General features: G+C 32.6%; 1 protein-coding gene across 5 annotated transcripts in view; it reads right to left on the bottom strand.

Annotated features, from left to right (window-relative positions):
- Positions 1 to 5136: 5136 nt before the first annotated feature.
- Positions 5137 to 17219, bottom strand: part of LOC139812158 (serine/threonine-protein kinase SIK3) — a 245452-nt gene continuing 233369 nt past the window's right edge. For all 5 annotated transcript variants that reach the window (XM_071776791.1, XM_071776792.1, XM_071776793.1 and 2 more), the window contains 2 exons: positions 16385 to 16581; positions 5137 to 7767 (listed from right to left, as the gene is read on the bottom strand). In XM_071776791.1, the coding sequence (XP_071632892.1) occupies positions 7264 to 7767; positions 16385 to 16581 (701 nt within the window). In that variant the 3' untranslated portion in view covers positions 5137 to 7263. The remainder of the gene's footprint in view (positions 7768 to 16384; positions 16582 to 17219) is intronic.

Raw genomic sequence — 17219 nt, 5'->3', positions numbered from 1 at the left:
TAAAATTTAGAACAACTTTATGCGAGAGTTTATCCCCTCCTCTGGTTTATACACCAGTCTCTATTATGTTAACCTTCCCATCTATGCCTCACTCATTCGCGACGTTTCGAACCGTAAAGTTTGTTGTTACAATGCAATATTCCGGTCTGCAATTGCTCTGTAAGTAAATCCATTATTTGACTGAACCGCTGTTAGGTAAATGGTACTCATCAGCGACACATGCATTGATGTATTTCAAGTAAGTATACATGTAGACGGGGAAAGTCCTTCCCCCGCATAAAAAACTAATCTAACTCCAAGTCTATTTTGAAAAAGGTAATTCTATAAGCGTCTTAATTCAAGTAGTTAGGTATCACGCTGGGAGTTTGTTTAGTTTTATTATATAGGGGCGGAGCCCCTTCTCCCGCATAATAAAACTAAACAAACTCCCAGCGTGATACCTAACTGCTTGAATTAAGACGCTTGATTATTCCGCATGATTGACCAGTCATTCTGCAGAATTGACCAGTCAAAATTCGGAAAAGACTCTATTCTGAATGCTGAAGGCTGAACCTAACCTACAATTTATATCCATTTTCCTAAAAAACGTTCAAGCAAATACTATTTGCCTAGGAAAATAGCTTTTAAACATAAATAAACGGGCGAAAGCCATTTGACCAGGCAGATAGCATTTGCCTAGTCAGAAGCTATTTTCCTAAAATAACCATTTATACGACATAGCGATACTGTTTCTTGATACATATCTCTGTGTGTGTAACCTGCTTTTATGGCCAGACTCTTATTATAGGATCTCTAGACCTCTACCAGTCACTATCTCTTTTTTTTTTCGACTGGTCATATTTTTTTATACCTGAATCCATACTATATGTCGATGATTACGAATCACATCACATGCTTTCATTATCCTGTCTGTCGATGAACTCATTTTGGGTATCAACAGGGGTCGTGTACACTAAACTTTTGACATGCTCTCATAAGAAAAAATCAAGGCACATCAAGTCCGACGGGGGCAAAGATACACGCAACCATCAACAATGTTCAACGAAGCCTAGCGCCTTAAAGAGGCATCGCCGGACACGGGTCACTTAACAAAAATTATTTTATTTACCGAGATCTAGAACCCCTTTAAGTTTATTGCAAATGTCCAGAAACACCCTGTATATAGGTTAGGATACGTAGAGTATAAAGGAAAAATGTTGCTAAAAATAAGGTCCCAGAAAGGATTCGAACCTGTAGCGGGATTCTGTTACTCCTTAACGACAATTTCAGTATCGTTGCGCAGGTATTATATATTGCACAGTTTTGTTATCATATATATATGATAAAAAAGCTGTGCAGCGATACCGAAAGTGTCGTTAAATAGTTACAGAATCCCGCCTCTGGACTACCCTCATTCCGTAACGGCTTGACGGACGTCTCAACCAATGGGTGCGTTCAGCCGATACTCCGCTAGCCTAGCAATCGTGAGCAGTCGCTCGTTTCCTCTCCTTTTAATCCATTGGGTCAAAGGATCCTTTGACCCAATGGATTAAAAGGAGAAGAAACGAGCGACTGCTCACGATTGCTAGGCTAGCGGAGTATCGGCTGAACGCACCCAATTTGACCACTGAGGGCACTGAGGCATGTGGTGATATTTATCGCAACATTGATTAGTAAGGAAGAACGTCTTTACCGGCAATGTATGGGGACGGCGAGATGACAAGCTCAGCGCAGAGGGCAGCATAAAAAATGGAGACTTGTCATAATGTTTACGTTTAATGAGTAGAGAGGTTTGGAGAATTTTTTAACATGCCGGGAGAATGTGTGTGGCATATGGATGTAAAAATAAGGGAGGACATCGGTTCCCGTGGGACAAGATGAAAAAACGGTAGATCACTGCTATAAAACGCGATTTATGTCCAAATACAAATTCGCTGTGCATAAACCACTTTAGACCTGAGGATTATATTACCACCGGCTTTGAAAGTAGTGAGTTTACAATAAAATTAATAGACGTATGAAACATATGTTTAGTCGCGAATTTGTATTCGGACATAAATCCTCGCGTTTTATAGCAGTGATGATCCACCGTCTATTTTTCATCATCTTGTCATTCTTGTCCCTCAGGAACCGATGCCCTCCCTTATTTTTACATCCATATGCCACACACATTTCCGGCATGTTAAAAAATTCCGAAATATTCACTTTTATGTACACAGATTTTCTCGTTAACGATATGCTCGGTACTCGATGACAGCTCGGTGTGTCTCTAATTTCGCTAGCGCCCCTAGCGGCTAAGAGTGGCACGCGCCGTCCCCATATAAACAATAAGATCTTTTTAATTGAATTTTACGTATACAACAGTCGCTACCCATGACGATCGTCCCTTGCGCGTCCCTAGCAGCCCCGAACAGAACCCTTCGTCGTGTATAAACACAGTCGCTATTCATGACGAATTCTTCGCCTTGGTAAACCACGCGCCGTTACTTTCGGACATAATGCAGTAACCGAAGCTAACACGGCATAATCACATAATTAAATTAATATTAATTTTGCCGTTCTAGCTTTGGTTAAAACTGCGTTATGTTCGAAAGTAAAGGTGTGTGGTTTGCCAAGACGAAGAATTGTAGGTAAATTCACTTAAAAAAAAAAAAATATATATATATATATATATATATTTTTTTTTTCTTATATATATATTTTTTTATTCGTATATATGGGCAGATCCATTACTTTTCGACCAAAAGTTGCGGGGGTGGGTCACCGATTTTGATGCCGATTTTTTCCTCGAAAGTACACTAGAAAAGGAGATAATCCTGAAAATTTGAGCCCGATTTGATCAAATCCGGCCGCTGGAGAATTTTTTGAATTTTGAGAAAAGTCGATTTTTCAGTCATTTTCAAAAATTTATATCTCAGCTTCTATATAACTTAGAGACTCGTTTGAGGCCGCATTCTTTTCTGTAAACCTTCTACTTTTAAGGAAAAAATTGGTCATTGGTTTACACTCAAGTCCGGCTTCACGGCGAGCTGCTAACTAAACCACTGTTTTAGAGAAATTTTGCCTATTTTTGAAATGCTGTCATATCTACAGTTTTCGAAGTAGAGGGTTGATCAGCAGCTGATATTTTTTGTTCAGGTATACTCTGAAGAAATCTACCCACTTTTTACTTGATTGCTTCTATTTCGTTAAGTTATGGCCATTTAAAGCCGATCAATTTTCGAAAAATCGCCATTTTCAGATAGCCAGAACTTTTTTCTTTCAACTCGAAATCCTTTGAAATTTTCAGGGAATATACTTCATTATATCCTTAAACAACCCTGAAAATTTCATTTTTGGAATAGAAGTGGTTTCCGAGTTATAAAATTTTTAAAATGTCAACTTTTCGATTTAATATGACATTTTTTGTGGTTTTATCATTAATTTTGTAAATTTAATGTAAATAAAATTGATATTTTTCGGAAAATATATTCGAAAATAAGGAGCAAAACGGATTGTTTGAGAAAATTGAGGGAAAAAATTAATATTTTTTATTTTAATTTATTTGTTTAAAATTTTTAAAAAGTAAATATTTGTTTATTTCTTTTAATAATATGTTGAATACAAATTTCCAAAGTATTTGAGAACTATCATGTCATGTTTAGCAAATTATACTTTGCTCATAATTTACCGCCAGTCTATTGAAAAATCTAATTTAATTTAATTTAATTTATTTTTTTTTTTTTCAATAGACGCGGTAAATTATGAGCAAAGTATAATTTGCTAAACATGACATGATAGTTCTCAAATACTTTGGAAATTTGTATTCAACATATTATTAAAAGAAATAAATAAATATTTACTTTTTAAAAATTTTAAACAAATAAATTAAAATAAAAAATAATAATTTTTTCCCTCAATTTTCTCAAACAATCCGTTTTGCTCCTTATTTTCGAATATATTTTCCGAAAAATATCAATTATTTACATTAAATTTACAAAATTGATGATAAAACCATAAAAAATGTCATATTAAATCGAAAAGTTGACATTTTAAAAACTTCATAACTCGGAAACCACTTCTATTCCAAAATTGAAATTTTCAGGGTTGTTTAAGGATATAATGAAGTATATTCCCTGAAAATTTCAAAGAATTTCGAGTTGAAAGAAAAAAGTTCTGGCTATCTGAAAATGGCGATTTTTCGAAAATCGATCGGCTTTAGATGGCCATAACTTAACGAAATAGAAGCAATCAAGTAAAAAGTGGGTAGATTTCTTCAGAGTATACCTGAACAAAAAATATCAGCTGCTGATCAACCCTCTACTTCGAAAACTGTAGATATGACAGCATTTCAAAAATAGGCAAAATTTCTCTAAAACAGTGGTTTAGTTAGCAGCTCGCCGTGAAGCCGGACTTGAATGTAAACCAATGACCAGTTTTTTCCTTAAAAGTAGAGGGTTTACAGAAAAGAATGCGGCCTCAAACGAGTCTCTAAGTTATATAGAAGCTGAGATATAAATTTTTGAAAATGACTGAAAAATCGACTTTTTTCAAAATTCAAAAAATTCTCCAGCGGCCGGATTTGATCGAATCGGGCTCAAATTTTCAGGATTATCTCCTTTTCTAGTGTACTTTCGAGGAAAAAATCGACATCAAAATCGGTGACCCACCCCCGCAACTTTTGGTCGAAAAGTAATGGATCTGCCCATATATATATACAATATAGGCAATCAAGATCCGGTCCTGACCGATTACGGCGTTTTCCTTGTAATTTGATTGTTTTTTTTATTATAAAGAATCACGTCTTGTACGCCACATGCGCGAATTTTGGGACACTCTGTATATGTCATAGTAAAAGTATGAAATCAGTAGTTGTATACACTTACAATAAGCTTATATATTAACTTTACCAATAAAAAAACTAGAAAACTGATATCTTTACTAGCAAATACACTTGTTATTCTAATTTAGCAAAAATATATTCAAACAACATATAATTCAAAGTGTAATTATAGTTTACTATGCTGAAATAAATAAAAACCATATTTTAAATAACGTAAAAATATTTATTTTATAAACAATTATTTTTTGTGTTTAGTTTTATGATAAGTTATTATCTTATTAAGTTGTTGCATATAAAAAATAGTGAACTTTTCAATGAAATTTAAAAAACGATAGTAACTGCTTAAAATAAATTTTATTAATCAATATAAACGCTTGCAGATACACTTTTCCGAACATGATATAAGTGCATTTATATCCACGCATAGAAATTTGAATTTCTGGAATGCTTCAAAAGCGATTTTGACTGTTGTTTTATTTTTTAATATCTTCTTTACTAAAAAATAGTATCGATGTTTATATATATATATATATATAAAGAAGTAATCAGTTGGAGAAAAGATGCGATGAATATGGATGAGGAGAGTCTTATATTCCCAGATAGCAAAGCGTGTCTCAACAAAATCGCGCAAACCTGTGATTGCTTATGATGCTGGCAACTTTCCGTACATTTGCTTAAATTAATTTCGAGTAATTTAATATTTGAAGCAACACACAGGCAACATTGGATATATGTATTGCCAGCAATTTGTCGGAAAGAAAGCAGCATCAAATTTACTTCGCGTTGCTAACAATATGACAGCAACAGCATTGTGTGATCCTATGAATTATTACAGCAACATGACAGTAACAGCTCGAATTTTGAATCAGACATCAACTTGCTGACAAATGGGGACTCAGTTGCCACAATTCTGATAGCAACACATACTATGTTATCGGCAACATGCCAGCAACAATGCAGACACGTTGCTATCTGAGTTGCTACTGGTTCAATTTGATGACTGTTATTGTTGAGATATGTGGTTGAGTATTGTCATAAAACAATATAATATAGCGTCTATTGATAGTCTATTAATTAATGTAACCTGTCTTATGCATAATATTTCATAGCGGATAGCACCACTAGTAGATCACTAAACAGTCACTACTACATACTGCTTCATGACAATGTCTGACCATGCTCAAAAACAATAATCATGAAACTGAACCAATTACGATATAAGATTATTTTTCATTCATATTCATCAAATCTCATCAACTAATTATCATTTTTTAAAACATCTATATTACTTCTTAACGGAAAAAATCGCTAAAAAGTAGTTTGGACGTTTAAACAAGAATTACTTTTGTTCTTTTATTTCAATTAAGTAAAATATATCACGTTGCACGCAATCCAATCAATCCACTTGTTAATGAGATTTACAATTCGCAAATTATATCAGTATGTTTTAACACACACTGAATCGTTTTAGTAAATGTATATAATTACTAGTAATAGAAAACATGTTTATTTTTTTATTACCTTCTTTAACATTTTAATGTAAACATTTACTAGTAAGTGTATACAAGTACTGAATTTTACGTTTTTACTGTAATATATACAACGCAGTTTAATGTATATTTTGTCATTTATTTTTGTTTCATGTAAATAATGACATCTCGCCACAACGTAACTATTTACAGTAAGGTCATTTTATGTTATAGATCTGTTCATAAATTGTATGTGGCACAAAGAAAGAGAACTGTGTTTGTTAATATTTGTCTAGTACAAATTACAATATTCTCATTTCCCATTTCCTTATATAATTAAGTTTACAAATAGTTCAAAGTAATACAAATTAAAAAACTTGAAATTTTATCTATGTATATGTCTCTAACATTAAAAATATATTTGATAAAAAAATATTATGAACAAAATAAAAAACATAAATAGCACTCAGTCAGTATATGTATTGAATTCATGCAAATAGACTGGACGAATCAGTAAGTCATTTCTTTGCATCTACACTGGGTGCTATTATTAATTCCATAATCATGAATAAATTTTTCATTGAAATTTTTCAGTACTTGATGAGTTTACACAACATCTGCTATAGTTAAAATATAAAGAAAATATAGACTGTTTGTTTTTTGGAAATTATTAAACATGCATATAATATAATATTTCAATGTTTCAGAAGATATAAATATACAACTAATATATTTCCCTATTTACAATTTTATATTATAAATAAGATGGCTCTTATCTTATCTCTCGAAACAAACACTAAAAAACGTATAATACATTGAATGTTACACGAATATAATAACACAGTAATGTTATTATATGTATGAAGAATGAAGGTAATTTAAAAATACCATTTGTGTATATGCAACGTGTGCAATACTGTGATGAATAGTGTATGTTACACTAGGAATGTAACGTAATGTATAAAAACATATTATATTACATGCTGGTTGTCGTCAAACAGTAATACATGAAATCAATTGCTGACAAAGTTGACTATATTGCAATTGGTCCCCACTAATCCTACGCATCTTTATTCCCTTCGCTTCTCTTTCCTCCGATTCGCATACCCTAAGTTCAATTTGTACGCCACCGGGATATTCTAAACTAAGTCCACTACCTTCCACTTCCTCTCTTGAAAATATAAAACCTTTCGGTGGCGCTCTCGCATCTATTATTTGTTTGACACGACCTAATATAGTTTCGGAATTTAATCTGCTTGACTCATCGGATAAAGGAACCTCGACTTCGGTAGGTATCGTATTGTGCGGTCTACCGATACCGCGTGTTATACTAGGTCTCAAAGGATCGCACGGCTCTGAAATAATAAAACTCGGAAGAGTGTTGTAATGAGGTAATGCATCTTCAAGTGAATCTGGCGATGGAGATGGAGATGGCGAGCAACTAATTAACGTCACTTGTCCTCCAAGAACATCTGTTACTGAAATTTGTGGTGGTACCTGTAAACAAATATCAAAATTAAAAATTAAACATTTCAAGTAAGATTATGCGGTACTACAGCATATTACAAATTTTTTAACCGTTACTTTCTTTTTTTCTAAGAAAAAGAAACAAGAAAATCATCGATACTTACTGGCTATTATTATATATTGATATAAAGAAATATTAAATATTAATGTTTTTCTTTAAGTTAAATTTAACTCAATAAAATTATAGGTAATTATGCATAAAAAGACCTCACCTGCCAATGACCTTGACCTTGACATATGTTGTCAAGGTCACCCTCCTGAGTGACCTTTAGAAGTTTTTAGCCGGCGGTCGTTATTCGTTAAAAAGTTATTAACAAAAAAAGTTTCGAAAAAAAAGCAGCTATTTTCAGTATTGAGAGACATAAACGACCAATATTACGTCTTTTTTTTTTTTAAGTACAGAATATCTCGTTTCGCGTGAAAGTTGCTGCTTTACCAAAACACAACATTTAAAGCAGTAAATTGTTGATAAATTGAAGTTTTTTTGTTACATTTAAAGCAGAGAATACTTTATTTCGCGAGAAGTCGCTGCTTGACAACATATGTCAAGGTCAAGGTCATTGGCAGGTGAGGTCTTTTTATGCATAATTACCAAATTATATTAAGTTATATTAAAATGATTATAACAGAATTATATTAAAACACAATATTTAAATAAAATTTTGAACTTCTACAAAAGTAAGACATTATTTTGTTCTTTTTATTAATTCTATAAGAAATCAACAATTTTATATAACATATGATTATAATATACAATAACGGGATTTAATTCGGTTTCTTCTCATTATCAATCCAATATATTATATTTGGCGATTAAATAAGTATGTCAATGATCACAGTTAAGGGACCGAATTAAATCTCATCACTATACATTTACAGTTAAAGAAGAAATTTTCTAAAAAAAATAGAATAATAAAAAATCTGCTTAAGCAAATAATGAAATAAATATTGATCTTAAGTAATTTTAATTTTTATATTTTATTTCTCACAAAATTTACTTAAATATATTAGATTAACATATTTGTAAAGAAGTTATAAGAAAAATAAAAAATATTAAGAATTGTATAAAATTTGTAACATAAGCTTATTTACAAATAATGCTAGCAAGTGCATTTTTATAAATTTTTTCATAAATTAATTTCTGAAAAAACCTAATTAGCAGTAAAGACTTCAAGGGAATCTTATAGCGAAGGCCGAACTCCGACGATGTTGATAATATCAACATTTCTAATCCTTTTTCTATTTTCTATGTTATCTATATCCTTGTCTAATGAGATATTTATACATTTGTCCTTGTCCGATTGCTGCGCCATCTCTTGCTACACGCACAGTATAACCAGTATGTTCACTCAATCCTTTCTTGTGGTTTACGCCGATCCGTACTGCGCATCGTCATTTTTTATGGTGCCACCAATCAGAGGATTTTTGTATATGTGGTAGTGCAAAGTCGGTGTGACGCCACAGCGGTCAAATTTTCGGTGGTATCGCAAAAATTAAAAATTCGTTAATCAATGTGTCGCCAAAATAAATAAAAACAGAAGTTAAAAAATTTGCAGCGTTCGAGACTGTCAAAATACGAGCAAGAACTCAAATTTCTATTTCTTTACTTTCCCTAAAGATGACGAAAAATTTGTACATGTCAAGACTTTGTACACACATGTTACAGGGCAATTTTTTCCTTTAAATCATGAATAATATAAATTGTAATACAAAAGTTTAATAATTTTAGGTTAAAACAGTAGGCAATTGCGTGTCGTCGAGAGGATCTTAAAAAAAACACACACCAGAACATGTGTATTCCAGCAATAGAATTTGCAGCCACCACTTTGAGAACCGAATGTATGCAAATAATTTAAAAAACCGTTTGCTTCCTTTGGCTCAACCAACTCTCAATTTGGATGAAAACTTAGAAAATAATCGGAATAACGTAAGTAAAGAAATGGTCAATTAAAGAGTAAAAGAATTGAGTTAATAAATATGCTACAGCTGATGAAGTTAATTCATTTTTCTTCCACTCTGGAATTGACCATGAATGGTGTTTGTCAAATAATGGAAAGAAAAATGAATTAAATTTATCATTTATTTTTAGTTTTAAGACTGTCACTGCCATTATCTTTGTAACAATTCTGCATGTAAACAGCGGTTTGATCCTGATAGACGTGATCTTCTTTATGAAATCTGATTTCAGAATTGTGCAAATGTAAAAACTAACACTTCATCTGGCATTTGACAAACCACTCATTCGGTGGAAGAGGAAGAAAGGTTGCAGCTTTCTGCAGAGCATGATGTACAAGCGGAATACAATGTCGACTTGGAACCAGTTAACATCATCGCCAATTATCTTCAGCCTTATATCATCGTCCTTTCAGCAAACAGCAGTATGGCAGATCCTAACATTGCAGTTACCGCAGGGTCCAGTGGTGTTAAGGACCACAAAGGAGTCCAACCGCTACTGAATCAAAGTATTCATAAAGTTACTCAAACCACGAACGATTTGTCTGCTCATACTCCGAGAAAATTAAAGGCACAAGCAGAAATTAGAATGCTAAAAAAAGAAAATAGAATGATAACAAAAAAGAAAGCTGCTTTGCATGAAATAATAAAGAAATGGCACATGTAACCAAAGATCAATTTTTGGAGGCCTGTGAAAAATTTTTGCCACCGCAAATAGCAATGTTCGTAAGAGAACAAGTATTATCTGACAAGAAACAAGCCCGAGGTCGGAGTTATTCCCTACAATTTAAACAATTGTGCATGAATTTGTATTTTAAAGGGCCAAGAGCGTACAGGTCTTTGTCATCGATATTTTATTTGCCAAGTAGAACAACTCAATAGAATGAGAGCTCCCGAGTAGAAATTTATCCGGGCATCCTATATTCAATGCTGGCCCCGTATGGGCTTTACTAAGGCATCCAAAATAAGGGCTTGTCAAACTCAAACCCATTTAGGACCTAGTTTTTGTTTTTAATTTGGGCATGTCTAACTATAGCCCATGCAGGGCCCAGTTTGGTCACGATTTTTCTCCTAAGACAATTTAATGTAGGATTTCCTAGTTATAGCCCATACAGGGCCCAGTTTGGTCACAATTTTTCTCCCAAGACAGTTTAATGTAGGATTTCCTAGTTGTAGCCCATACAGGGCCCAGTTTGGTCATGATTTTTCTCCCAAGACAGTTTAATGTAGGATTTCCTAGTTGTAGCACGTACAGAGCCCAGTTTGGTCACGAATTTCCTTCCAGGACAGTTTAAGGGGATCCTAAAGCCGTCTGTATTACCGACCAAATTCCATATATCTGTCCTTGTATAGACAATGATAATAGACAAGGATAGACAAGGTTATAGGTTATATTGCATTTTTCACAGATAACTTTTTTGTTTAGAGTCTAAACCTAATTCTGACAACGGTATCAATACATTGTAGAATTTTTATATAAAGCGTTTTTGCAAGTTGACGCATTGTTATATGCAGTTCCTAAAATTATTTTTATTCTCGGTATAAAATCACGTGGAGAATCAACTTTGGAGAAGGATTTTTAAATCCGTAAAGCCAAAAAAAAGATATCTGTGCAAAACAGATGTCGGTATTACAGACGACTTTAAGATTTCCTTAATGTAGGATTTCCTAGTTATAGCCCATATAAAGCCTTTTTGGAAATATATTATATATCCAATTCAAAATTTTATTACTCTTTTTAAACTGAATTTGTTTCTTAAGATAATTTTTGAAAAATTATATATTTGCGCTGGTTGCCATATGTATATTATATATAACACATCAAATTAATAAGTAGTCTACCACGTAAGGCAGTTGGCTCACGATCCAGAGGTCCCGAGTTCGATCCCACCAAGGTAAGTGTTTTTTTCAGATACGAGAAAATACGAGAAAATATTTATAGTCATAGATTGCATCTTAAGAAACAAATTCAGTTAAAAAATAATAATAAAATTTAAAATAAATAATTTTTTTTGAAATTTTTACTCGGGTATAGGCTCGACTTATGAAGCCAACATTGGCCCAAGTTCGGAAAGCAATAAGGGCCCTAGATAAAAAAGCGTGACATTCCGAAATGGGGCCAAGGTGGGCGTCCATACATGGGCCTCAAATAAAGTAAGGAAGCCCTTTCAGGGCCCGGTTACAGCCTAGGAAAAATTTCTACACGGGAGTTAATATTTCTATTACGAACGGCATAAATCAAAACGTGTTCAATTTACTGACCATTGCAACTATGCAAAAGTCTGAAAAAATTTACGTAATATGCTTTGATGAAATGTCATTAAAATGTCATTTATATTATATTACAAAGACTGATGAATTTGTCGGTTTTCATGATAGTGGCAATGAAAAGCAATTTCAACCAGCAAAATTTTCATGCGTCTTTATTGCAAGAAGTATTTTTGGTGATTAGAAACAACCTACGAACTTTCGAATACAGCTTGTTCAACTGCAGTTCTCAAACAATTACTCGCTCAATGTATTTTTCAATTGCAAAATATTGGTTTAACAGTTGCTGCCGTAGTGTGTGATATATGGGTCCTAAAAATAAGCAGCTCGCAAATGTGTGCGAGCGAATCCATTATTTCTGTATTATTTATTGTTTCTATATTATATTATATATTTAGTATTTAGTATTATGTCAACTCACACTGTCTCCACTGGTAGGCATAGAAACAACAATTTGTTGATGCCTTACCATTTGCGTGCACTCATTATACTCTAACTGTATCCACTACTATGCATCGCAATAAATTAAATTAAATTAAAAAAAAAAATGAATTAAGAATTACGCTTGATACCCCATATTTTACGCTAAACGACCGCAAGATATTTTTCCTATTCGATATGTGCCGCCTTTGATGAAGGCAACGCGAAATATGTTTTTAAAATATACTTTCATGTTTGGCCAATTTTTTGCTAGATAGAGTACGTAAGTCAATTTTATAAGCTCGATAAAGTAATGCGGTTCAAGTTGGCACCGAAATTAACTAACTTTCATGTAAATCCAGGTCCATTCCAAAAAATGAAAACTCGATTAGCTACTCAGCTTCTTAGTCAATCTGTAGTGGCAGGTATAAGTACAAATATGCATTTTGAGAAAATATCACCTGAGGCAATTGGAACGGTAACTTTCATAGACAAGATGGATAAACTTTTTGACGTATTAAATTCTACCACGAAATATAAGGGAGAAAAATTGCACGCTCACACGTTTTCGAAAAAGAATGTTTAGAGTTTTTTGATTCATTAATAATTATTAATCACGATGGTCAAAACATGACAAATCAAATGAAGTTTATCCCTAGCTGGAAAGTTATTATTTCAGGCGTGCTGCAATTATGGGAATGCCTCAAAGAAAAAGGATTTGATTCTGTGCAAACAAAGAGATTAGATCAAGATCCTATGGAAAACTTTTGGAAAAATTCGTTTAGAAGGAAACTGTTCGAACCCTCCTGCCGTGGCGTTCATTCAAGCATTCAAAAAATTACTGTTTCACAATTTCTTTAATACGGGGAACGAAAACTGCGAGAATGATTTTAACAATATCTGGTTAGACCTAAACAGATGGAATCAAGATGAAATCAAAGAAATTGAAAAAAAAAGTAAAAACGGACTTTTTAATTAATTTATGCCGCATGATGTTGATTATCAAAAGTTCGATTTAGTTGAAAAAAAAATTCAATTCGTTATATATGCGGTTTTTTGATTCGTAAATGTTTAAAGAAACATTCATGCACAATTTGCGAAGGATACAGTATCGATCACGTAGAATTTGAATTCGACAATTTTTTTTTTTTTTAGGCATACCGAAATCAAAATTCAAATTTCAGGAATTTAAAATTGCCACATGATAATTTTATTTTTTACGTGTGCTCGTTGGAAGCGATTTTGAATGAGCACTTTCAAAATATTGTTTTACAAAAAAATGTTATACAAAAATTATTAACAGAGGCTGAACTAACAACATTTAAGCACCCATGCAGCAGTTTCCCACATTTATACTTGAAAAAATTATTTTTTAGAATGCGGTTATATTACACGTTAAAATTTATAAATCATAATTTTCGATCATCCAATAACCCAAATAAAATGATTATTTGGAGACACGAATGAATACCGCCGTATATGTAAATACATAAAATGTATACATGTAAATGTATTTAACAAATACCGCTGCATAGACAATAAATATAAGTTTAAATTAAAAAATTATATTGCTTTGCATTATTAATTTTAATTAAACTTTACCACATATAAAATCTTTAACGACAAATAATAATCGGACTATTTTAAATTTTTATAATTTCCACTTTAATCTCATAATTTATAATAGTTATTTCAAATATAATTAGCATTCGAGCAATTCATCGAAACATTGCTATTCCAGCAATTTCATTAATCACTTTTATTTCTATAATTTTTTTTGTATTTCTACCTAGGCCATTCCTAATAAGAGTGAATAATGTACACAGTTCTTTTGCACATTTAACAAATAACACTACTCAAGTGTGACACGCCGATTGTTTTGAAACTGTGTACACATGTAGAACTTCGAAAAATATTTGTGTCGTATTTTTTTATTTTTGGTCATAAAGCGTTTTAAGAGTATATATATATATATAATAGGGACTATATATATATATATATACCCTCAAAATATTAACCTTCTCAACTCTATGTACGTTATTCCGAATAGTTTTTGCACCAAAATACTATCTCTAGGAGTTTCAGGGTTTTCTGATCTATATTTTTACAAAAAATTGACGTACATGGCCTAAAGGATTGTTATACAGAAAATTGAAAAGGTTAATATTTCGGGGGTAGTTTCTACTCTAAACGCTTCATAAGCAAAAATTAAAAAACACGACACAAATATTTTTCGAAGTTCTACATGTGTGCACAGTTTCAAAAAAATCGGCGTATGACATTTGGGTAGTGTTACTTGTAAGTATAACCCGGGGCTTTTTAACCGTTGATACGTCAATGGTCCACCAAAAAACATGGCGGAAAATCGGAAACCAATAGATCAAAGGTGCCGACAGAGAGTGAACATACTGGTTATACTGTGCTACACCCAATATTGCTTATTCTATCAACCTGCATGTGCTTTTGCATAAAAGTTAAAAGCATGCAACTTTTTTTTCAGGCTTTTAATCTTAGTTTTAATTGCACGATATTGTTCTTACATGTTTTCCCTACAGCGCCTGTATCTAATTTTGTATATATAAACTGCAGTATTTTTGTATTAAGCAAATATTGTCGTCAGTGACAGTTCTGTGTGCCCAAAATTTCAATTTTTTGCGTTTTTGATATAAAATCGACTATAGCGCTCTTCATTTTTGTGCGTACTTTAATTTCGTAAAAGAGTTTTGCAATTCCGTAAAGCCAATTAAAAGTTGTATGTATTTAACTAAATGTCGGTAACGACTGCCACTATAGGATCCACTTAATCAACCCTATATACTGGCTATCATTATAATCGTCATGACAATACGGCCGTTGATTTTGGTCAGAATCATCAAAATGCTTTTTTCGACCATGGATTTTGGTCCTTCTAACAATTAGCTTATTTACTTCTTTGATTATTTGATTATACTCTATTCGGTAAATGTTTACAATTAGGGCCTGACCTCCGATGACCTTGACCTTGACATATGTTGTCAAGGTCACCCTCCTGAGTGACCTTCAAAAGGTTTTAGTCGGGGGTCGCTTCTTATTAAAAAGTTATAAACAAAAAAGTTTCGAAAATATAGCAGTTATTTTAAGTACTGAGAGGCATAAACGACTAATATTACGTTTTTCTTTAAAGCAGAGAATACTTTATTTCGCGAGAAAGTCGCTGCTTTACCAAAACACAACATTTAAAGCAGTAAATTGTTGATAAATTGAAGTCTTTTTGTTAAAGCAGAGAATACTTACATGGGTTAGATGACGAGCTTTAAACAGTTGAACACTCAAGTGTAACCGTGTAATACATAATGTAACTTTAAACATTTGAAAACTATTTTAAAGCGCGTCATCTAACCAATGTTGCGCGGAGGTTGTGCGCCTTGACTTTTATGTAAGACTCCGTTCGAACGCGAATCAATCGCAAACAGACTTGTACACGGGTGTCGCGCGCGCGCGCGACACCCGTGACCTTGACAACATATGTCAAGGTCAAGGTCATCGGAGGTCAGGCCCTAATTGTAAACATTTACCCTCTATTCTATTCTGTTAAACTAAATTATAAAAAAACTACAAAATTTAATAAAAGCATTTTTCCATATATTTTATATATAATTTTTGAAGCGTGTGAGAATTTATGTTTTATTATTCTGCAATCCGCATCGAGACGGGTAGCTGCATTGTGCGGGTACCAGCATAGTACGAGTACCCGAATTATCCCGGTACTCGCGGAACCTATTCCATATACCGTATACAACGGGTATCGGGTGAGCGGGCAGGTATTCGGATACCCGGAAATCCGGTTCTTTTTTGGAGTTTCTTTTTCTAGTTTAAAACTTTTCTTTGTTAAATGTACTGTTTTAAAAATATTTAAGATAGATGTCTAAAATAAATTACTCCGCATATTTATTAAAGTATTACATACCCTTGATATTTCTACAGGATGTTCTTCTTGTATCATATCCAATGCTGGACTATTGCTGGGAGAGTAACTTACAGGAGTAGTGGCAGGTGATCTATGATGTCTAAGTGGACTTAAATCTAAAGGTGTGGCTGGTGGCTGCGCCGGTGTACCGTGTACGATACTACCTTGTACTGATGTCGTAGTTAAACCACTAAGACCTATAAGTAATAAACAGAAAAAATCATGACATATTAACTTCAAATTTCTTTTCTCAAAGAATGTTTCTTGAATTTGACATATAGAATATACAGAGCGTATAAAAAGTGTCGAAACCCCTAATTTTACGAAACCTACGCATTTTCGAAAAAAATATTATATATAAAAGTTGTGGGGTTTTAAGTGACACGTTACATGGAAATATTAATATAAAGTTGAATAGTGTTGTCAAAGTCACGTAAAGATTACCTTAGAATTTTTTTTATTACAAATTTAAAATTATTTGTTATTATATATTCATGTAGTTTACCTTAAGAGTTTTTCAAAATACTATAGTAAAGTATTTTTTCATTAAGTACTTTTCGAGATATAGAACTTAAAAGTTACAGTACTGCCGAAATTAGCATTACGCAAGGTGTATCGCGTGGAGGTTGGATTTACATATGGTGTTATACGGAATTTATATATTTAATTATTTAAATTGCATTTCTTATTTATATAAATATGTATTTTTTATTTATATAAATTATTTAATAAAAATATATTAATTTATATTAATAAAATAGTTTAAAATTACTTTCTTCAAAAACAACAAAAAATAAAAAAAGAATAAAAACGTCATTTTTAAAAATCCATACAG

This window comes from Temnothorax longispinosus, chromosome 4 (genome assembly GCF_030848805.1).
Source record: "Temnothorax longispinosus isolate EJ_2023e chromosome 4, Tlon_JGU_v1, whole genome shotgun sequence".
Taxonomy (NCBI): Eukaryota; Metazoa; Arthropoda; class Insecta; order Hymenoptera; family Formicidae; genus Temnothorax; species Temnothorax longispinosus.
This window is presented reverse-complemented; position numbering and strand designations above follow the sequence as displayed.